The sequence below is a fragment of the Lissotriton vulgaris genome, chromosome 2_1 (genome assembly GCF_964263255.1).
Source record: "Lissotriton vulgaris chromosome 2_1, aLisVul1.2, whole genome shotgun sequence".
NCBI lineage: Eukaryota > Metazoa > Chordata > Amphibia > Caudata > Salamandridae > Lissotriton > Lissotriton vulgaris.
In genome coordinates, this window is record NC_141687.1 from 1,948,363,755 (window position 1) to 1,948,388,967 (window position 25,213).

General features: G+C 45.4%; 1 protein-coding gene across 1 annotated transcript in view; it reads right to left on the minus strand.

Annotated features, from left to right (window-relative positions):
* Nucleotides 1-25,213, minus strand: part of LOC147733535 (treslin-like) — a 542,019-nt gene that overhangs the window by 474,227 nt on the left and 42,579 nt on the right. The window contains exon 3 of the mRNA XM_086956935.1: nt 18,883-19,092. Within this exon, the coding sequence (XP_086813061.1) occupies nt 18,883-19,092 (210 nt within the window). The remainder of the gene's footprint in view (nt 1-18,882; nt 19,093-25,213) is intronic.

The window sequence follows — 25,213 nt, forward strand, 5'->3', positions numbered from 1 at the left end:
AATATATCTAGTTTCGAGTACTCTTAAAGCACTATCCCTATTGCCTCCTTTACGTGAAAGGGGTATACAATCCACAGCAAAGTACTGAAGCAAGGTGTTGTCACTGTCATGCTTAGCTTGAAAATGTCGTGCTACAGGGTAAGCCTGATCCTTGTTATTGATGGCCCTGAGATGTTGCAGGATTCTCATGTGTACCGGTAGTTTTGTACTGCCCACATAGCGTAATGCACAGGGACATTCCAGCACATATACGACATATTCACTTTTGCATGTTATGCGTCGCTTGATTTTAACAGGGTCAGGCGAAAATGGAACACTGTATTCTTTGACATTTTTCGCATGTTTACAGGCTTTACATAGGAGACATTTGAAAAAACCTTTTTGCTTGGACAGCCAATTGGATGGGGGTCTAACCTCGGGATTGCATTTGTTTAAACAGTTTCCCATGGACCTGGCTTTCCGAAAAGTTATCAAGGGAGTGGGATTACTTTTAAGCAAGTCATTGCCTATCACCGGATCCTTCAACAGTAAGTCCCAATGTTTCCTGAGAATCTTCCTGATGGCCATTTGTTGTTTATTGTAAGTCATGATGACTCGTAATTTACTGTTTGGGTCATCGGCCATTGTAGGAATTTTCGGGGCCAAGATGTTATCACGAATCAAGGTATCTGTTTTACGCATAGCCTTGTCAATGATTCCGGGTTTATACCCCCTTTGAAGGAACCTTTCCTTGCAACTTTCCTGAGCCAGTTTGCATTCCTTGTTATCACTACAGATGCGTTTAATCCGCAGCATCTCCCCATAGGGGATGCTGTTGATTAAGTGCTGGGGGTGATGGCTGGAGGCATGGAGAACAGAGTTACCAGCTGTAGGCTTTCGGTGGAGTCTAGTGCTTAAGGTGTTATTGCTGATATACACTTCCACATCAAGGAAGACTACAGAGGTTTTACTCATATTTGCAGTAAATTGCAAATTCAAGAGGTTGTCATTTAACATTAGTATGAACTCCCTAGCTTTTACCTCCGACCCTCTCCATAAAATGAAGAGGTCGTCAATGTACCTCAGCCATAAGGGGACATTTGTCTTCAGAGTATTTTCATGTTCCCTTCTCAAGACCTGCTCCTCCCACCAGCCCATATGGAGGCAGGCATAACTGGGGGAGAAGCAGGCCCCCATAGCTACTCCCCTTATTTGCTGGAAAATGGTATTGTCGAAACAAAAGTAATTATGTTCCAAACAAAATTTGACCATTTCTACTAGCATTTTGTTGTGCAGGGTAAAACATGCCGGTCTGCGATTGAGGTAGTATTCAATCGCTCTAATGCCATCTTTGTGACCGATCGATGTATAAAGGGATGTAACATCCATAGTGATAAGGATAAGATCATCCGACCAAGTAATGTCATTGATTTTTCTTAAAAAATCAGAGGTATCTCTAACATAAGATGGAAGGTTAAGCACCCATTCCTGTAAGAAAATATATATATATATTCCAAATCACCTCTTACTCAAGAAGATCGCCTGGACACACAGCTCTTGCTAGTAACCTTTATTTTGGCAAGTGAAAAGTTACGACGCGTTTCACCCTTACGGCTTGATCACGCTCATCGGACCGACAGCCGTCGGCCATTTTTAAATTACCAAAACACACCCATAGTGCAGAAAACTTGAATCTAAACACATCATTGATTTCCAATGCCTGGCCCCGAGAGGGCTTAACATGAGTGAAGAATTGTCAGTACATTTACATGAATAGAAAATGTTAGATAATATTGTCAGCCGTCTGATTGTACATATTTTAACTTTTTTAGATGACATTGGAGGACTAAAAGGCAATGACCGCATGTGGATGGCATGGATAAGCTCATGGAATAATTGGACCATGCCCACTGGGGCTAGGACTGTCTTTTGCATATATTGCATATATAGATGGAAAACGGAGTGCAATATGGACATTTGGTGAACTGGTATATTTGCCCACTGGGGCGTGATCGTGTTTATGTTTACAATTGATACGGACTGCGTCAGAATAGGCACAGCTGGTCGACCAATTGGGTATTACCAATTGTGCGGAATTGTGGATGACTATTCACTTGCATATAATCGTAGCTATGCTATAGAACACGGCTACACGTTTTCCGCAATTATCGAGAGAACTAAAACATATATGAGCTTCTCGTGTTATTCTATTTACACAAATTTGTGCATCTATGAAATTGAACATTGCAATACAATGGATGAGAATGTTATTTATATGTGACAAAGTATATTGTTTGTCAACTTATATAACAAATCAATGAGAGCTAATGAACCATTTATTTGTACATACCATTGCCTAGACAAAGATGTCTGCCATGTTTCCAATGTTTGTCACATGACTTTGCTGCACTATGGGTGTGTTTTGGTAATTTAAAAATGGCCGACGGCTGTCGGTCCGATGAGCGTGATCAAGCCGTAAGGGTGAAACGCGTCGTAACTTTTCACTTGCCAAAATAAAGGTTACTAGCAAGTGCTGTGTGTCCAGGCGATCTTCTTGATTAAGAGGTGATTTGGAGTTAAAATTATGGTCGGCCAGTGACCAGGCCTGGACCGCTCACGACAACCGCAACGCTCTTACTGGCTTTGGTGGAGCTAATTTAATGAAACGGAGCAGCGGCTGACCTCCTGGGGTAACGGACGCCATTCAAGGAGGACTGTGGGATCACAGTCCTAAGGATTGCCAAAGACGTACACCAGCGAAATAACGGTGTATTTGGACGGCAGATTACGTGTGGCTTAAACAAGTTCATCGGCTGTGACTGGACGGACGCATCGCCGAAAGAAAACCGGTGAGTGGGATACACTCACGGGAATTCAAGTAAGCTGTGTGTTAATCCGGGTAACGGCCAGTGTGACACGCCAACTACCTGGGAGATAGAGAGCGCGTGTGGGCTGATATCCTATTACAAGCCCTGACACGCGCACAGCGCTTGCTTACCCGAACGGAACAACATGGCAGGTGATTTGGATGCTCGTCGCAAACAGACGGCTGACAAACTATTCTTTACGGACACAGGTACAATCAGTGATGAAGTACAGATTTCAGCCAACATCGGTCTGGAAATAACCTTGCAGACTAAGTTGAATACATTAGAAAGACTTTATCAGAAAGAACTTTCCAAATGGTGGGAGGCAGAATCCCTTCAAAGATACATTGAGGTGAAAAGGGTCCCAAGGGGCCTTAGAAATTTCACCATCCCCACCTACGAAGATCCTGACCCGGACATGCTGCAGGAGTGGTCGGACAACTCCGCAGCATGTTCCACCATCATGATGAAAATTTTGGTAAAATACGCATTGAAGGACCGGGCGAAACTGCTAATAGAAATAGAAAAACTACTTGTGGACATCAGCTCCATTATGGCTAAAGACACCTTAGATGAACATTTGAAATATCTAGCACTGAAAATGGATAAGCTTGAACATGAAATCACGGCCAAAAAACAACGCAAATGTATTTGTGATTTCAAAGACTACCAATCGGGGCGTACCCTAACATTCCAAAAGAAATATGACCATCTCTTTGATAAAAAAACTGGTATGGCTATAGTTAATCCAGCCAAGGCAGGGGTACCAACTGAAACGGTGGAGAGGGACATATCGGATGGGAACATTTCTGATGCCTCTGTTAATTCTAACACCACAACAACGCAAGAATCAACAATGGATCCAAAGAAAAAGCCGAATTTGTTGTTACAATTTCAGATGATGTGTCAAAACAGGACAGAATCTTTTCAGGATGTGGGCAATCAAAGAGGTCGTGGACGTACAAACAGAGGAGGAACAAACGCAATAAACAGGCAAAGAATAGGAGGAACAAACGCCGGACAAGCTCCAATGTGAATGGCAACAAGGAGCAACAAGCATTAGAAATGCAATAGGTCTCGCAGCATTAGAGTTAGTGCTTTTAGAATTGTTAATGGTTTTTTTTGTAAATCTTTAGCATGAGGTTGAGGGTGAGTGAGGATGAGTGAGGGTGAGGTTGAGTGAGGGTGGGTGAGTGTGAGTGAGGGTGAGTGGGGGTGAGTGTGGGTGAGTGTGGGTGAGGGTGAGGGATTGAGGGTGAGGGGTTGAGGGTGAGTGAGGGTGAGGGGTTGAGAGTGAGGGTGAGGGGTTGAGGGTGAATGAGGGTGAGGGAGGGTGAGGGGTTGAGGGTGAGGGGTTGAGGGTGAGTGGGGGTGAGTGAGGGTGAGGGGTTGAGGGTGAGTGAGGGTGAAGGTGAGTGAGGGTGAAGGTGGGTGAGGGTGAAGGTGGGTGAGGGTGAGTGAGGGTGAGTGTGGGTGAGTGTGGGTGAGTGAGGGTGAGGGATTGAGGGTGAGGGGTTGAGGGTGGGTGAGGGGTTGAGGGTGAGTGAGGGTGAGTGAGGGTGAGGGGTCGAGGGTGAGGGGTTGAGGGTGAGTGGGGGTGAGTGGGGGTGAGGGGTTGAGGGTGGGTGAGGGGTTGAGGGTGAGTGAGGATGAGGGGTTGAGGGTGGGTGAGGGTGAGTGAGGGTGAGGGTGAGTGAAGGTGGGTGAGGGTGAGGGGTTGAGGGTGAGGCGTTGAGGGTGAGTGAGGGTGAGGGGTTGAGGGTGAGGCGTTGAGGGTGAGTGAGGGTGAGGGGTTGAGGGTGAGTGAAGGTGAGGGTGAGGGTGAGTGAGGGTGAGGGTGAGTGAAGGTGAGGGTGAGGGTGAGTGAGGGTGAGGGGTTGAGGGTGAGTGAGGGTGAGTGAGGGTGAGTGAGGGGTTGAGAGTGAGGGGTTGAGGGTGAGTGAGGGTGAGGGGTTGAGGGTGAGTGAGGGTGAGGTGTTGAGGGTGAGTGAGGGTGAGGTGTTGAGGGTGAGTGAGGGTGAGGGTGAGGGGTTGAGGGTGAGTGAGGGTGAGGGTAGGTGAGGGGTTGAGGGTGAGTGAGGGTGAGTGAGGGGTTGAGGGTGAGTGAGGGTGAGGGTGAGTGAGGGTGAGGGTGAGTGTGGGTGAGGGTGAGTGTGGGTGAGGGTGAGTGAGGGTGAGGGGTTGAGGGTGAGTGAGGGTGAGTGAGGGTGAGTGTGAGTGAGGGGTTGAGGGTGAGTGAGGGTGAGTGTGGGTGAGGGTGAGTGAGCTACATCTAATGACTTCAGAGGACTGCTTATAGACTGTTTAAATTACAACCATTGTCGATAGTAAGTACTATTGACCCTGATAACACCCTAATATATGTCCAAAGTCACAGTTTGGTAGGACAGGGCCAGACCAATGTATATGTTTCTATCCCAACAAACACATTTAAGCCACACGGCAGTCTTAGACCTCTATTCATACACACATTCTCCAACACACACGAAAATAGTTACACGCACACACAAACATCCTAACATACATGACTTTGGAATCAGTTAAAAGTACATACACTTGCACACCCACATTGAAGCCCATAGCATAGCAGGACACAGTATGTATAAAATAGATATTTGTGAAAACACTGGCAGATATACACTGTACATAATAAAATATTACAATCTTTAAGTACCGAGTACCTTCGAAACGTGAAGTTATTTCTAAATGCACATGTATACGTGTAATAATGTGCAATTTGATACACTAAACAACCTCCCAATTTACATGAAACATGTTTGGTGCACCTGGTATTTTAACGCTTAATAAGCAGAACATTTAGCCAGCATCCAAAAAAAGAATTACCATCATGAAAATAAAAAACAGGATGACGTGAACTAATAACTTCCAACCATATATATATGCAGAAATGATTAACATAAGTAAATAATGTGGTAGCAGAGAACTGAACAAAATTAGATATCCTAAGGTACAGGATAAAGCACTGTAAACAATATATTTTTAATTAGTGCAAAAAAATTCTGGACCAGCCATGCTTTGACAGCTATAAAACCTATCCCTGCAGATTAACTGAAAAAATCAGCAGCCAGCATGAAAAGCTGTGTATTATTTTAATGTCACACCCCAGAAACATCTCCTCAATAAACACGACTTTTCAAACCCAAATAGACAAGCCTGGGGTAGAAAAACAAACAGCTTGCAGAGATTAAGGCACCTTTTGTGCTTTTGCATGAGCATTTCTTCTCGCAGACTAAATTAAGCGCGTCTGTGCGTTTCATAGGAAGGAACATTTAGCACTGAATGGAAAAAATGTTCTATCACACAAGAAATCCGTACAGCTGTGCGGAACTTGGTCCAGATGGTAAAAGACTAGAAAGCAGCCGAGTGACAGACAGTAGGCCTTTTCCATTGCGGAGGTCAAGGCCGCAGCCTCGAGGGGTAGCCCTGGGCTTTGCACCGTCCAAGATGGGCGCCCACACCACCAAACATTCTACGTTGACTATTGCAGATGCGGCGACTGTGCACAGTAATATCTCATAGGGTGCTACGGCCATAGAGGCCAGGCCGCGACTGGCTCGCGGACGACTGCGTGTTGAAGCCCTTCTAGGAACCATTGACCAGAGAGACTGCGCGGGTCAAATGGCGCGTGAAAAACAAGGCGCACCCATAGACACTGAAAACACACAACACCAGCTGTCACGGCAGACTGAAACACCCCTCTAACGCACGCTGGTTAATAAAACGAGGCACAACACCGAGGAATATTGACCAGATCACTAATAAGATTGGAGCGCCAATTGATTTTGAACCAAATCAATAGGAGATTAACACAATATTTGTAAAGCAGTGGAATGTGGTGGGGACGTGGCGCAAACAATAAGTGCAGCTAGATCATATACTCAAATACATCCAAGATAGGGTGTTAACGAATAGCGGGTAATTTAACTGAGTGATGCGGCTTCGCACTATGTCCTCAAAGTAAAATGGAGATTAGAAAGCTGGACAATCTGGAGGGTTACTTACATGCCGCTGGTACCAAAAGTGTCTGCCCGCTTCCCTCGATGTGTACACGGGCTTGTCTTGGCCGATTATTTTTAAATAGGTAAGCCAGAGCGCGCCAAACCAGATTGCTCGGTATTTCCGGGTCACGTGATCAGGGCATTCAAGTCTACGCAGTGCCAGACTCTATGGTGCGTGCGTGCTGGTACAGCAGGCAACACTAGAATGCTGACCCTTAAAAACAAATCAGAAGGCGCTTCGTGAAATCGGCGACACAATAATCTTCGGCACAATAGTAAAAGCAAGCGCCAGTAGAGGCGTGTTTGGAAACCGAAGACTGGGTAAGGGGAGAGATGCATGGATTGGAGAGATGCAGGCTGTACTATGCAGCCCCATTAACGATCCCGCCCAAGCAACCATTTTGTATTTATTTACCTGGACAGCCGCAGTGGCGGACTGAGGAACGCTCGCGATATTTACAGGCAGCGCTACTGGATATGGAGCCTGCGTGTAGAAATAATTGGAAACAAGGCTAGCGGCAGGCAGGCAGGGGAGGAGAGGAGGAGGGGGGAGGAGAGTAGGGGAGGCACGGCCTAGCGGCCGTGCAATCAAGTAGTGAGGGGGCGGAGCTGGGGGAGGCTGTGGAAGAGAGTAGGCAAGGCGACACGGCGGGAGGGGGCGGAGCGGGTAAACAAAGACGGACATGCACGCGCCCGTGACTTTTAAGGTCAATGCGCATGCGCATAAGCTTAATGCGCATGCGCATTGACCTTAAAAGTCACGGGCACTGCAAGGAATCGCCACGATTCCTTGCAGTGTAGATAAAGAGTGGATAACTCGCAATACTCTCGCCTTGCTCGATGCGCATGCGCATCGACAGGCGAGACCTAAAAACCAGAAATAAACATGACTGTGGTCAACCTGTCAAATCGGATATTAACAGATCAAGAGAGAGAAACCTTAGCACTTGGCCTGTCATTTTGCCCTTCTCAAAACCTAAACTTCTCACAAACACGGATAGACCTTTTTCTATTTTCAAGAAAATTAAAACTAAAGAAGTGGTTCTGCACGAAACCGAAAGACATAGGAACTGTGAGTAACACGAATATCCTGAGTAATCTTGATATGAATGATGTGGAGGAACTGTTAAATGAATTACATCTAGGAGACATAGACAATGTACCTGAATGGGACACATGGGGGATGGACCTAGATAGCAATCCAGGATCTAGATTTAAGCCTAAATCTGTATTTTTGCCAGCAATACAATGTGATGCAATCAATGTTTGAGAAGGGTGTGTTAGAGGATTTATTGAAAATACGCCACAACAAAACCCCAAATTACAACAAAAATCTTTCCCCTACCCAATATCAAGCTATGGAATCATTAAAATCGGACAGCGATATTGTCATACGACAATCTGATAAAGGGGGGAATGTTGTGGTGTTAGACAAATAGAAATATCTATCTGAGGGATTGAGACAATTGAATGATGTAAATTGTTATTCTGTATGCAACAAAGATACTATCCTTGAATCCTACATACGCTTCAGAGAACTCTTACTGGAATGGAGAGATAAGGGATTGATAGAATGGGAAGAGTATCAGGTTTTATACTGTGCTCATCCAAGGATACCCATCCTTTATCTTCTCCCAAAACTGCACAAAGATCAAGCCAACCCCCCGGGACGTCCCATAGTGTCCTCAATAGGTTCACTATTAGAACACACATCTAAATATATCGACCACTACTTAAGACCTTTTGTGGTGGCATTACCATCATATATCAGGGACACCACCCATTTCCTGAGTGTTATCAATGGTATTCATTGGGAGACTAACTACACATTGGTAACTTTAGACGTGAGTAGTCTCTATACCTGTATTCAACACAGTCTGTGTGTAGAAGCCATCAAATACTATCTGAAGACTAGGTCAATATCATTGCTGCACCATTCTAATATGATCGTGGCTATGACAGAATTCTGTCCGACAAACAATTTTTTTTATTTTGATGACGTCATGTATCGCCAGTCACAGGGCACTGCCATGGGGACCTGCTTCGCCCCCAGCTATGCGAATCTTTTCACGGGCTGGTGGGAGGAGCAGGTCGTCAGGGAAATGGCAGAATTTGACAACGTGGCCCTGTGGCTGCGATACATTTGACGATATTTTTTTCATTTGGAATGGCGATGCTGTATCTGCCGAACATTTTGTTGATAAACTAAATGTTAACTGTCTGAATTTAGAACTGACAGAACATATCAGTCAAAACAGTATGGAATTCCTGGATATAAAAATTGAAATTAAGAACAATCTATTAACAACTAAACTATTCAGGAAGAGCACAGCAGGCAACAGCATTCTGGGAGCATCTAGCTGCCATCCAAAGAGCCTGGTGTGTAGCATTCCGTATGGCGAACTACTGCGCGCCAGGCGGAATTGCAGTACCCAGGAAGACTATGAAATTGAAAAAGAGATCATGTGTCAACGATTTTCAGACAGAGGTTATAGCACCAAAATAATAAGTAATGCTGTACAACGAGTTAGCACTAAAACAAGGGAGGAATTGCTGCAGACGAAAGAAATACAGAATGAACCAGATACCATCAGGTTCATAACTACATTCTCAGGCCAATCATGGGAAGTTCGCAGAATTATCAATAAACACTGGCATCTTCTAAATACGGATGAACATCTAAGGAAATATCTGAATGAAAATCCACAAATTACTTTTCATAAAGGGAGAACCCTCAGGGATGAATTGAGCCAGAATTATGTCACCAAATCAGGCAAGAAAGACTATCGTACCCATGTGGGTTACAAACGTTGTGGTAAATGCAAAGCGTGTAAATATAGCTTTGACTGTAAAGTTCTAAATATACCAGGAACTACACGTGAATTCACAATTCGTAAACATCTCACATGCAACACGCCATATAGTGTTTATGTACTTATGTGTCCTTGCAATAAGTGGTACGTGGGGAGCACTAAACATTAGGCCAAGAAAAGAATTTTGGAACATTTACGGGCCATTCGTTCCCACAACAAACAATACCCCATTGCCAGACATTTTTTTTATGTACATATGCAGAATGAGACCATGATGCGGATGGTGGTAATAGACTGTGTAGATTTGGGTGTACTGGGTGGTAACCATGAGTTATCACTCAGAAAACTTGAATCTAAATACATCATTGATTTCCAATGCCTGGCCCCGAGAGGGCTTAACATGAGTGAAGAATTGTCAGTACATTTACATGAATAGAAAATGTTAGATAATATTGTCAGCCGTCTGATTGTACATATTTTAACTTTTTTAGATGACATTGGAGGACTAAAAGGCAATGACCGCATGTGGATGGCATGGATAAGCTCATGGAATGATTGGACCATGCCCACTGGGGCTAGGACTGTCTTTTGCATATATTGCATATATAGATGGAAAACGGAGTGCAATATGGACATTTGGTGAACTGGTATATTTGCCCACTGGGGCGTGATCGTGTTTATGTTTACAATTGATACGGACTGCGTCAGAATAGGCGCAGCTGGTCGACCAATTGGGTGTTACCAATTGTGCGGAATTGTGGATGACGATTCACACGCATATAATCGTAGCTATGCTATAGAACACGGCTACACGGTTTCCGCAATTATCGAGAGAACCAAAACATATATGAGCTTCTCGTGTTATTCTATTTACACAAATTTGTGCATCTATGAAATTGAACATTGCAATACAATGGATGAGAATGTTATTTATATGTGACAAAGTATATTGTTTGTCAACTTATATAACAAATCAATGAGAGCCAATGAACCATTTATTTGTATATACCATTGCCTGGACAAAGATGTCTGCCATGTTTCCAATGTTTGTCACATGACTTTTCTGCACTATGGGTGTGTTTTGGTAATTTAAAAAATGGCCGACGGCTGTCGGTCCGATGAGCGTGATCAAGCCGTAAGGGTGAAAAGCGTCGTAACTTTTCACTTGCCAAAATAAAGGTTACTAGCAAGCGCTGTGTGTCCAGGCGATCTTCTTGATTAAGAGGTGATTTGGAGTTAAAATTATGGTCGGCCAGTGACCAGGCCTGAACCGCTCACAACAACCGCAACGCTCTTACTGGCTTTGGTGGAGCGAATATATAAAAATAAATATATATATATATATATATATATATACACACACATATATATATATATATACACATATATATATATATTTATATACATATATATATATTTATATACATATATACATATATACATATATATATATATATAAAAAATTACCAGAGGTTTCCTGAGCTTGACAAGGGGGAACATTCAAATGGAATATGTATCTATAAAAGATTCAATGCTGAAGAACACGTGTATTTTGTTATGTTGGAACACTCATTCTTACTCCTCAAAGCTGAAAATACTGGTACCTGTTTTCACTGGTAAATAACTTACACTACTTATTTTCATTGCAAATATAGTATTCTTAGTTTTCCTTTCTAAATGATGTATCTGGATACGTGTGTAAAATTATTAATGTATTGTGAGATTTCTGAGGTAATTCCCAACAATGTTTTCATTTATTAAATCGTATCCTTAGAGTAAAACATAGGGGTGGTTTTTACTGTGGCAACATTCTATGCAAATTAATTATCATGATTAATATCTGCATGGAACCACTGAAATATTGAATGAGACATTTTCACAATATGTTACTGAATGAATGTCACTGAATGAAAATTTACACACAGATTTTCAAAGTCAATGTCCCTGAGGTTTTCTATGTGCTTCTTAATTTTTTGTTAATACTGTGTATTGTATTGTCATTAATAAAATACCTTTGTCAGCCCATTTGTATGGCAAAAATGGGTGATTGTGGTTTTTGTATATGTGGAAAAGCTGGATCCATTTAATTGAGGTTACTAGGAGGGAATTGATGAGTTGAGGGACTTGCCGGCACTTAAGCACAGTTGTTGCATAGGCAGTTTTACATAATCAAAGGTCATGAAGCCAGCATGCAACTAACCTAAGGAGCTAATACATTACACTCTAAGCAGGGCAATGCAGTAATCAACCAGTTATTGTAGTGCTAGAGGCACTCCTATGTTTTGAAACGATGTGATGACCTTGAACTACCATGAATTTAATTGACTTTTGGAGTTTTATTTTACCCAAGCATGAATGTACGATAATTTCCCTGCATGAGCATGTTTTCCTTGAAGATTTATTTTGTATCTCTTTGTAGTTTTAAAGTGGGAGCAGTCACAGAGTAGAACAGCTTGCCAAGACCAAAACCTGTGGGATATGCATTTGAAAGCATGAGAGAGGGTGCAATGCACTTCTTGGTCTCAAAGTGCAGTGTTATGAGCAGTGGTGCTCAAATGTGCATTATGTTGTAGATTGGGAGATTAAGTGTGTGACGCTATAGGCAATGTGTGCACAAATGTGCATTGTGTGGTACATTGGGAAGTATTATGAATCTCTTACTATTGGCTTTGACATGCCCGTGTGTCATCTTGAATTCAGACTCTGTCTTGCTTGAGCTTTTCGTGTGCACAGGTAGGCTCCCAGATTACTCAAGTTGTTTAGGTTATTCATGTTCAAGGTTGCCTTGTTATTTTTTAATGTACCTCCAAAGACTTTTGTAAGCCTGTGCGCCAGTACCTGCTCCCCTTTTTTCTGTACTCCCCGTGTGCCTGTCGCTGTTTCCCTAGTTCCCTTCTCACCCTCGCTCTGCTGTTCCCCCGTTTTCCTGCCGCTGACTCCCGTGCGGCCCGCCCCCCCCGTGCCCATTGTCTGTCCTGCCCTCTCACCTCCCAGCTGACCCCATCTCCCCTCGCCCACTTATGGAGGCAGCTGCACGGCCACTCCTAAGGTAAGCCCGTCTGCGACCGTCCGCGCCTGGACCGTGCCCAGCGCCAAGACCCCTGGCCCCCGTCGCTGCCAACCAACCCGACAGAGCTACGAAACCGCCACCCTCCGCGCACTCAAAACCGGCCGGACCCCCGCCTGCCACCGAGCCAACCCGAAACACACCCACGGACCCTTCACCTGCCAAGCCTGCAAATTCACTCGCCTCCAGACCTGCACCGCACCTGCCAGACCAGGCACCAGCAACAACCACCTCAAGTGCATCCTGCTCAACACCCGCTCCATCCACAGGCACGCCGTTGAACTCTGGAACCTCCTCGTCACAACAGCGCCGGACGTCGCCTTCCTCACAGAAACCTGGATGAACGCCTCCTCAGCCCCCGACATCGCCATAGCTATCCCGGATGGCTACAAGATCACCCGGAAGGACCGCACCAACCAAACCGGAGGAGGCATCGCCATCATCCACAGAAACACCATCCGCATCACAACCAACTCCGACGACACCCTCACTGCCGCCGAGCACCTTTACTTCCAGATACACACTGACCCCAAGACCACCCTCATCTACAGACCCCCGGGACCACGCACACAATCCAACGAAGGCATCGCAGACTTCATCAGCCCGCTTGCCCTCACCTCCTCAGACTACATCCTCCTAGGGGACCTCAACTTCCACCTGGAAAACAACAATGACAACACCACCACCACCCTGTTGGACAACCTCAGACTCAAACAACTGGTGAACACCCCCACCCACTACTCCAGCCACACGCTTGACCCAGTCTTCTCCTCCAGCAACCACATCTCCTTCAGCCACTCCACCGAGCTACACTGAACAGATCACAGCTGCGTCCATTTCAACTTCAGAACAAGCATTTGCAATGCAATAGGTCTCGCATTCGAAAGGTTTGAGCTATTGGTATTGTAATTGACACTTTTGTTATTTATGTTTTGTTTTTGAAAATAGCGAAATTAATAGTTTCGTCATTTACAATACCAGTAGTTATAACTTTTGCAAATGTGACACCTATAGTATTTGTAATGCATTATGTGTTGTATTTACGTGACTTACATGTATTAGTATTACAATACAAAATTGCAAACAGCAGGTTCTCCTTTGGTACCACATTTCCGTGAACAGTGTAAGGCTATGTCAGCATTTTTTTTCCTATGCTAAGGCTATAAATAGCACAGTTAGCTGGAGATCACTTTACACTCTTTCACCTAGAAAAGTGATCTTAGCATATATTTATAGAACCCTGAAACTGAAAATGCATGGCTGGCGAACGGCTTTGTCCCAGTACGAGTTTAACAATAACCCCTGGCTACAAACCAGTAATTCCGGATGCATAGTGGGAAGGGTGGTGTTATTTGCATAAGAGAAACAAAGTACCTCCAACTCAGCATTTCGTTCAGCTGCAGACACACACTAGCTAAAATATTACTTGATGGTTTTAATGCAGCGCTCGCTTTGAAGTTGTGGACTTCGAGTTTGGTGGAGGGAAGGTCAGCTCACATTGAAAATGTGTACCGGAAAAAAACGGCAAGTTAGTTCATTCAGTCCCAATATCTTCCAATACTATGCAGAGGCCCACACGATCCCACACACAATACGTATTCTGATATTTAAATGCTTGGTAGAATGGATTATGTAACATGCATATTTGGCACGGAGCCACCTGTCTTTCATCGTTGTCAGTCTACACAAAGCCTAACATTTGCAATGAGCCTCACCTGCCCCTGAGATGTGACATATTCAGCATCACCGCTCTAATGAACGTTAATGTCCCCACTAAATGCAGCACGTTAGAATCAAGGGCTGAATCGTCATTTTAGAACGCTTGTGTAAATAAACGTCTTAAATGAAAGACGATCTGAATTTTAAAGAGTGAATCCCTTTAAAAAATAAAGAAAGCGATCAAAGGATCCACTTTGCATGCATCCGACCGGATGTGCATTAAAGCTCGAACCAAAATGAGATAGAAGGTAACGCAGAGTTGAAAGAAAACAGAGTCAAGAACGATTGCATATTCCATTTAGAGAATAAACTAAGTGTTCAGTACAATATCACTCACTGCTTTTTTATGTCGAATAGAATCCGAATGTTTTCCATGGCAGACAGGAAGCCAGGCAACCTGTGTTGGGACGGGGGCCGCAAACAGGAAGCAGACTGGAGCCTACCCCTGCGCTCCTGTTTGTCAAGCCAGCCGGAAGATTTGCCTGTAAGCTAGCGGGGCTCCCGTGCTCGTGGAGAGCCCAGCCTGCTGCCGAGGGAGAGAGGGACACGCCGAAAGAGCCCGGTGAGTGGGGAGGTGGGGGGGGAGGGGGGAGAAGCTAGGTGCGTGCACGCGTGTCTGTGTGTGTGCGTGTGTGCACGCGTGTGTGTGCGACGGTGTCTGTATGCGTGTGTGTGTGTGTGTGTGCGGGTGTAATAATAATGGGAAAGCCTTTTCACGTAATAAGAATGAAAAAGCCTTTTACAAGACCTGGCTGCTTAAAGACAAATTAAGATCACTACACTTGCTGTAAATAACTAAAAAAGCATCTTGCAAACTTCTTCCCCTTGGGTGCCTCTAAAGTGTAAGCATTTCATTTCTAATTGAGCCCGTTAACCGAAAGCGCGCCCACACAGCAAGCAGCCAGCAGCAAAAGCACGCTCACAAGGACAAATCTGAGACACAAAAGCGCGTGGCCGACTCGTGTCTCACATTTCCAGAAGTCGGCAACATTAGTTGTTGAGCTTGGAAGCATGCTTCACATGCTTTTCCAGCTCAACCTAAAAACCACGACTCACCACCACCCGCAACAGGCTCCCCGCAGATGCTGGTGCAAGATCACCACGACCAGCTCACCACCTCGCTGAGCCAGAACCCTCCCACCACCACCAGGGACTCCAACGAAGCAGCCCGCAATCTCACACAGTGGCACACCAACTGTGCCGATGCCCTTGCACCACTGAAGAACCCTCCCAGCAGACCCGGCAGCAAGAAAGCCTTGTGGTTCACCAACGACCTCAAGGACTCCAAGAGATCCTGCCGCACCCTCGAGAAAGCCTGGCGCCACAACCAGTAAACAGAAACCATGACAGCCCTCAAGAACGCCATCCGCAAACACCACCAGCTGATCCACACCACCAAAAGGAGAGCATTCAGAGAACAACTGGACAACAACAACCACAACAGCAAGGAACTCTTCAGCATCGTCAACGAGCTCTCCAACCCCAGCGCCAGCAACAACAACAACAACATCACGCCCTCGCAAGACCTCTGCGATTCACTCGCCTCGTTCTTCCACCACAAGATCGCCGACATACACAACAGCTTCGGCACCCAGACCACGCACTCAACCACCGAACCAACGTCCCCCACCACCATCCTCTACGCCTGGACCCCTGTCAGCACTGAAGACACCACCCACGTAATGAACACCATCCACTCCGGCTACCCAGCCGACCCCTGCCCTCACCACATCTTTAACAAAGCCGACTCCATTGTCGCTCCCCAACTCCGGAACATCATCAACAACAACTCCTTTGCATATCTACTACCTTTCCGGAGAGCTGGAAGCATGCAGAGATCAGCGCCTTCCTAAAGAAATCCACTGCGGACCCCACGGACCTCAAAAACATCCGCCCCATCTCGCTCCTCCCTTTCCCCGCTAAAGTCATCGAGAAGACCGTCAACAAACAACTGACCGCCTTCCTCGAGACAAATGGCACCCTCGACCTATCGCACTACGGCTTCCGAGCTAACCATAGCACGGAGACCGCCCTCATCGCATCCACCGACGACTTCAGGTCCCTGCACGACAACGGGAAAACTGCTGCCCTCATCCTCCTCGACCTATCGGCTGCATTCGACACAGTCTGCCTTTGCACCCTAACAACCTGCCTCCACCACGCCGGGATCCAAGGAAAAGCTCTGGAATGGATCACCTCCTTCCTCTCCGGCAGAACTCAGAGAGTCTGCCTCCCTCCATTCCGCTCAGAGGCCACCAAGATCATCTGCGGCGTTCCCCAAGGCTCCTCGCTCAGCCCCACCCTCTTCAACGTCTACATGAGCCCCCTCACAGCCATCGCACGCCAACACAACCTAAACCTCACCTCCTACACTGACGACACCCAGCTGATCCTCTCCCTCACCAACGACCCTGCCATCACCAGAGCCAGCCTCCAGGATGGTATGAAAGACGTCGCGGATTGGATGAAGCTTAGCCGTCTGAAGCTGAACTCTGACAAGACAGAAGTCCTCATCCTCGGTCCATCCCCTTCCACCTGGGACGACTCCTGGTGGCCCTCTGCGCTGGGCACCGCCCCCATTCCCACAGACCACGCAGGCAACCTGGGATTCATCCTGGACTCCACCCTCACGATGACCAAGCAAGTCAACGCCGTCTCGTCATCATGTTTTAACACCCTGCGCATGCTCCAAAAGATCTTTCGGTGGATCCCCACCGACACCAGAAAGACGGTCACCCAGGCCCTCGTCACCAGCCGACTGGACTCTGGGAACGCCCTCTACGCTGGAACCACAGCCAAACTACAGAAAAGACTCCAACGCATACAGAACGCTTCGGTACGACTCATCCTAGACATCCCCCGTCACAGCCACATCTCCGCCCACCTGAGAGACCTGCACTGGCTCCACGTCAGCAAGAGGATCACGTTAAGGCTCCTCACCCACGCACTCAAGGCTCTCCACGACATGGGCCCCAAATACCTCAACAACCGCCTCACGTTCTACACGCCCACCCGCCGGCTCCGATCCGCCAGCCTCACCCTCGCCACCGTCCCACGTATTCGCAGAACCACCACTGGAGGAAGATCTTTCTCCTACCTGGCGGCCAAGACATGGAACTCCCTCCCCACCCACCTACGGCTGACCCAGGACCATCTCTCCTTCAGGAAGCAACTCAAGACCTGGCTCTTCGAGCAGTAGCAGCACCCCCCAACCCCCAGCGCCTTGGGACCCTAGCGGATGAGTAGCGCGCTTTATAAATGTAATTGATTGATTGATTATAAAGGCTGGGACACAAGAAAATGGAGAAGGAACATGAGAAATCCTTTGCCTTGGAATGCTTGCTTGGAAAGTGTCCAACTCCAGTAAGTTTCCTTGGCGCAAGGGAAAGCCTCTTGGAACCTTCTAGTGTGTTTTGAGACTATAAAGCCGAGGCTTGTTGACTTGGAGACCGGGATTGCTTGAGCCCTAACGGCGGACGCATCGTCAGTGCAGACATCTGGCTGCTGAGTCTCTTGAACCCGGCTGTGAATCCCCCAGTCTGGAGTGGGCCAGGATGACGTTTGCACCAGTTGAAGTGTTTAATTTTTGATTGTTGCCATTGTGATGTGTGGCTGTTTGCGTACATATTCAGTTTCCAGTGGCTATAACAGTCAATGTGATGCGTGACTGTCTGTATGCACCTACAGTTTCCAGTGGCTATAATCCTCTATGAGGTGTTTTCTTTGGGTATTGACTTTGAGATGTGCGAGTGTGTGCACATCCATGGTAATCATCCGATGTATTTAGTGTATATATCTTTCAGATTTCTTGCAGGACGTCCATATTATTATCCATGCATTTAACAGTTGCTTTTGCCAAGTCTGTTATTATTGCTTGCATATATATCTGTATACATTTGACTGTTTTTCATTTGACATCTGGGAAAGACTTTGTTAGAGAGCATTGCATAAATAAAACCCCAAGCCTTATTCTGAAAACACTCTTTGATGTGCTTCATTTCATGAAGTGAAATCCCTTTCCAGGGGGTGTTGTGTTTTTATTGCTTTGTCGTGTTTGAGCCACCGTGTGGGAGAATAGTATTCTATATTATCTGGGAGTGCAAAGCAAGACAGTTATCTTGAAAACCATAGCATCATAAACTTAGATGGAAAGGAACCTGAGACAGCAAGATAAGTGATTCGGCTGCCTTCTAAGGTGGAGTAAGGAGGTCAGCAGAAATGCAGATTCTCTTTGGCATTTTGCAGAATGTACAAATACATCTTTAGATCTAGTGACAGACTGCTGAAGATCTATGAATGACTTTACCAGTCTATGGATTTAAGTGAACATACCAAATTCCTCTTCAGCAATGCTGCTACAAATCAAAATTAAGTAATACGTTTTCTTAAACCTAAACTATGTCCCAGGTAACATTTACCTGTAGCAATTTTCAATGACTTTGCCTTTTCTATTTTATTAGATGACCTAGGTCTTGTCTGCCTCTGGGACATTTTTTCGATGACTGGTTGAGATTGATCATCTTGCTGGCACTTCTGGGCCTTTACATTCAATCGGGCAACATTTAACATCTGTAGAGAGCGAGACATGGTCTTCATCTTTTGCCTCACTGGAGTGCGAGGAATCCCACCTACGAAAAAAAATGACAGAAGAACGAAATCCAATATAAGAGTTAAAAAAATATAATCAAGCTAAAGGATAAACAAGAATACATGGATAGGAACGATTTTAAAAAGCAAAAAAGAACAGCCTCCATATAATTAGCTGAATTAAGTGGAAATAAAACATGGCGTGTTTGATAGGAGTTAAAACAGTGCAAGTTCCTTATCTGGTCACTCTTGTAACTTCTAGCCTTGAAGCACAAGTTATTTGCCTTCAGTATAGCAATTTCTGGTAGAGACTATCAAGTCACAGATTCTTCACCTTTTGAATATTCCCCAGATGTCCCCCTGGATCCTGAAACTTTTCAGCACTACCTCTGCGTGACTCCACAATGACGCCATTCCACTCTAGAAATGATGTGTGCACCACACTCATACGCTGTTTAGTCGCTTTCAACGCTGTCTGTGCCCCAGACATAGAGCCCCAAAAGAAAATTGGTGTGACAACCGGGCAGATTCCTAGGCGCAGGATGTTATGAATGAATAGAGGACAACCCAACCACAGAACGAGGAGGATGGGAAGATGGAGAGGAATCTTCACCTAGATACAGTCGCTACCAGAAGGAGCATAACCGAAGGAGAAAAAAGTGTTCTCCTGATAGACTTCAAGACAGAAATTCCTCACCTTTAAAACAGATACCAAAGAAGTACCTACCTGGAGGTGGGTCTCTAGATGGACTCAAACCAGAAGGTTCTGCAGAACAGATGCCCCTCTCAGTCAACGTTACTATCCAGACAACAGTACCAGCGTGAAAGTATAGAGGAAGCCCACATAGCTGCCTGGCAAGTATCTACAACCAGGACTTTGGTGCTAATACAGTATTGGCAGCTTTAGACCTGGTGGAATAATCATGAAGTTCTTCCAGAGGCTAATTTTTAGCCATTGTGTAGCAGATCATAATGCAGAACACAAGTGTAAAGAAATGCCTCTTTTTGTATGGTTCCCCCAAAGTTTTGGATTGATGCTGCTCGTTTCTTTTTACTCTTAGAGTGCACTGAGGCCTTCTAACCAAACCTCAGTGTCCTGGCCTTAAAATGTGTATGTTTGATTACTTTATACCCAATTAGTATAAGCTAACTTACTTGAAAGTCCCTAATATATGCTACTGTAAGTTAAAGGGTCACCCAAGGGATTGTAGCACTTGTTGTGCCCCCCTGGAAATGGCAAAGGTGGAACATGGCTCCCAGTCTATCATTGCAGACTGGAAGGGCAGTTGTGAACTGCGAACCCCAATTTGCCATTTAACGCAATGGCAAATTCCAATCTTCCCTTTTTAGTACACAGAAATCACCACTAAGGCAGGCCTATCAAGTCCAATGTCAGTGTGCAGTATAATAATGAGAAAGTGGAACATGTCATTTTTCATGTTCCAACAGTAAAAACTTGCACTTGTCATTTTTACTGGAAAGGGCTGGCAGCTCTTGAGGCTAGTGCAGAGTTGCAGGCTAAATTTTTGCTGTAAGGTAGCAAATAATTTGTTACATTAAGCCAGACTTGATACAAGTCAAATTAGTATAGCTTGCTGATGTACGCAATGTTTGAATAGTTGCCACTTTGTTGCCCCAAGTCTTGTCGTAAATATTTAATTTACTATCTTAATTTCTATGCAGGTAAGTACTTAATCAATAATAACTCAATCGGAAAGAAAGAAAACAGAGTCCGTGGTGTTAGAGTTCTTAGGGGTTTTATTCCTTAAAAAGGAATTATTCCGGAATAGGATATCATGTTCCTGCAACCACACGGGGTTCAGGAAGGGATAGAGCAATGTTTTATTGACAATACATAGCTTATATACTTAATTTACATCATAGGAAGCAATATAGTAGGCGTAACAGCTGAGAGTAGACAAGATAACAGCATCCACGTGTTACTAGTACGTAATCAGAAGGCGTGGACTAGGCGTAACTGGAGGTGTGCTCTAGAAACGTCATAGGTAGGTGTCACATGTGGGTGGCACTAAAACAGAAATGTTGCAATGTCAGCAGAAATCAGAAGCTTGTATGCGTGCGCAGCTGCATGACGTGTGATTTGGCGTGAAACTGGAGGGTGCAGGGGCTTGACGTTTACACTGACGGAAAGAGACAGAAGTCTGGCATGTCAGATCAACTTGTGCTTCTATCATATCTGATATCTGATGTTTAGGAACGGAGCTATCTGGGCGGAAAGGTCTCTGGGGCAGAAGCTATTCTATACTGACTGTGAGCGCGTGTATAAGCGCCTGAGTGTCTGCATGAGAAGCGTGGGGGCATGGGCCTTCCATGGGAGCATGGTAACAGGGGCTATGAATTACTTGCACGGAGACAGGCCGGCCCTTTGGCTCTGCAGCTGGGGAATGTTTACTGAGACTAGTAGGCAGGAATGTATCTTCGAGGAGCGGAACAGATGACTTGCAGGTTGTAGTCAGTCTTGGCAGGCAGCAGGCTGAGCTGAGCGTGGTGGACCGCGCTGAAAGTAAGGCAGAGTTCACAGGTACGGGGGCAGCCTGGGCTGAGGCTTTCAGAGTCAGAAGGAAGGAAAAGGCTCGATGGCAAGAATTCTGGGCCTACTTTGCCAGAGCTGAAAAAACATGTAGAGTACACTACAAAAAGACGTTGGCATAGCATACTTAGGAACGGACTATCCAACCCATTAAGGGTGGGTCTGAAAGAGGACATGTTAACGTTGGACGCAAATGTATTTGCGTCTTCATAGCTGGCACAGGAGGGAAGTTACATGCACTTTAACTCGTACATGGAGACGGTGGGGTACACGATAGGGAACATAACTTGACCAAAAATTTATATTTCCTCATTCCCTCCTTGTTCCCTACGGACCCTTCATGATATATTGATCATCATAAATTGATCAGTTTGTTCTTGTAACATAATTTGTTCGTCTCTCTTCCGTTGTCTGTTTGAGAGAAAACTGGAATGTTCAATGCACGATGTGGCACACAGCCCACATATCGCCGGCCCACACTGTAGGCACAGGCAGCAGCTGAATACTATGACAAGGCCAAAGCCTAGGAAGGATAGGATCTTCCATCCCCAAGCGGACAACATTGTCCAGAACCAACCGGACCAAGTCCAGGTGCCTGGTTTCTGATGTATTAAACTTGCAATTTTGTGAAGACGTGTAATAGCTTTGTATACAGATGGCGCGTTTTCTGGAATGAAAACACAGCAACTTGACCCGATGACCTTACAGGCTCCACCTCTATCTGCCAAGATGACGTCAATAACAAGACGATTCTGAAGGACAACAACCCGCATGGCGGACTGTTCCTCTGTTAGGTTACCTAAGGCGGAGGCAGTTTCATGTACTACAGCTTCAAGGGTTCTAGTTAATCTACGTATTAATTTACTGTTTTGGACGGGGCCTAAAAAGAAAAAGAATCCTTTATTAAAATCAGTGTATTGTTCCCATGCCGTTTCTGTATAGTCGACAAGCGGGAGATCTCTTCGGAGTCTATTCTTTACTAGATTTGTGTTTCTGTGGTAATCAGGAGGGGCTAGAAAAACAGGTGGCAGAAGGAATGCAATATAACAGGTACCATCCCAATCTGGAGGCAGACGTATGTATGCGGTATGACCACAAACAAAATAAGAATGACGGGTAGCCTTAAAGGATGATTTACCATGATCACTGAATTCGACCACAGTAGTACATTTACTATGACCTAAGTGTACTGAACCTTTCTTTCTGACACATAATTCACCAGTGACTCGTAATACTGACATAGCGGGCAGAACTGGTGCAGCTTCGGATTCAACAGTAAGAATCATAAGGTTAATTGTGTAATTACTTAATCCATATACTTCATTTTCTAGATCAGTTCCTATTCTAATGGGGAGTCCCTCCTTATCAGGGTAACAGACGTTGAGCAGGACTAAGTTCAGGTTTCCCCAAACCCAGTTCCCGTCGAGAACAGCAATATCAGGATCTAGGGAATTAATTATTTTGAACCATGCACCACAGGAGCCGTTGTGAGTGAACGGGTACGGAAAGAGGGGCAGAGCTCCCTTGTAATTCTGGTAGGGAGGGAGTCGGCCACATATCCAGCAGTTTGTAGCGTTATTAGTCTGATGGGAGTGGTGTAACATACTAATGAATGTGTTGTTGCGCAGCGCAAGTCTGTAAGAAAGTTCATGTGGAGGTAACTCGCTAAAAGAATGTTCAGCAGAAACATTGTAAGCAGATTGTTCACGCTTGAAAATAGGGCAATAGATTGGAAGAAGTACACTTGCAACAATTATCAGAATACTTAGAAAAAACATGATTAATAATGACACTATACAGTGACTACGCAGTGATTTGCAGTATGTATGTTTCTTGAATTGTCTCTCTCGCTCTCTATCTCGATCTAGGGGATACATGTCAGAAACTATTTAACCGATTCACCTAGGGGAGGACTTAAACAATTAAACCGTCTGACTTGCTAGATCGAAGCTTAAGTCGGTACTCCTCTTGGGGAGTTTTCTCTCGTTCAGGTAATTTAAAGTCACTAGGTTTAATACAGTCTTTGGTGGGGGTGGGCGAGTCAAGGTCTGGTTTCAGTTCATTGCATAACTTAATATGACTCGTGTGGACCCACCCCTTTCTGCCCTCCAACTTCACAGCGGTCCTTGTAGTAAGGACGGTCTTCGGCGCTTTCCAGCGGGGCTCCAGCGGGCTTTTCCGGTCAAAATTCCTCACAAGGACTATGTCGCCAGGACGGACATCATGTGGCTTTACATCAGTGTTGTCAGGAAATGCTGCGGCAACCTGTGAACGACATGATTGGAGTGCAGACATCAAGGAGGCAAGGTAATCTGTCAACATGTTACAATCAACATCGGTAATTTTCTTAGGAATGGGCGTCCCCCACATATTCGGTGGTCTGCCAAAGACCACTTCGTACGGGGATAGCCCTGATCTCGAATGTGCAACCATTCTCATATAGAACAGTGCAACTGGCAGGGCGACTATCCAGTCGACCCCTTTCTCCTGGCATATTTTAGCAAGGCGTATCTTGAGCGTCTGGTTATGCCTCTCTACAAGGCCTGCGGCTTCGGGATGTCGGACACAGTGGAATTTCCACTGATATCCTAGCAAAAGGGAAACATGCTTCATAAGTTCGGATGAGAACGGCTGTCCGTTATCTGAGTACACGACACGAGGCAGGCCGTATCGTGGGAAGAATTCTCGAACCAGCTGCTTGGCAGTGGTCGGGGCAGTGTAATCTGAGACTGGGTATGCTTCGGTCCAACGAGACAGTGCACAAACAACTACGAGGACATATTTGAATCCTCGACAACGGTCCATCTGGATATAATCCATCTGGAGGACTTCAAAAGGGTGATCGGGAGGATGAAATCCACCTTGCTCTACGGGGACGCTTTTACCGGGATTGAACTGACAACAGATCATGCAAGTACGCACTTTCTGTTTTGCTGCTGCTCGTAAGTGTTTGTTGTACCAGAGATTCTGTAAACTGTCTAACATAGCTTTTTCTCCTAGATGTGCAGGACTATGTGCTGTATTTATCATGATTTGAACCATGGAGTCGGGGAGGAACCATGTAGGTTTTCCCTTTGTGACCCATCCTTGATCTGTCTGGATCCCTCCTAGTTCGGTCCATTTCTTTATTTCATCTGAAGTGGCGTGTGTCTGGATATCGATTACGTCTAGGGTGGGATCCCTGACTGACATACACTGAGTTGGTACTATTGTCTTTGTCACATCAGTAGTCTGGGTGTGAGTCAATGCTGTATGTTTTGCCGTCTGGTCTGCAAGGTCGTTACCCTGGCAAACAGAATCTGTAACCTTAGTATGTGCTTTACACTTCATGACTGATATGCCTGAGGGCATATGTATTGCCTCTAATAATGCTTGAATGAGGGGACCGTGTTGGATCTTGGCACCATGAGAGGTCAAAAAACCTCTTTCTTGCCATAACATGCCGAAGTCGTGTACGACTCCGAACGCATAGCGGGAATCAGTGTATATGTTAACATTTCTGTTATTGGCTAGAATACAAGCTCGGGTCAGAGCGATGAGCTCCGCTGCTTGAGCAGACAATGTGTCAATACGGTGTGTTTCTTTAACTTCAGTTTCAGTGGTCACTGCAT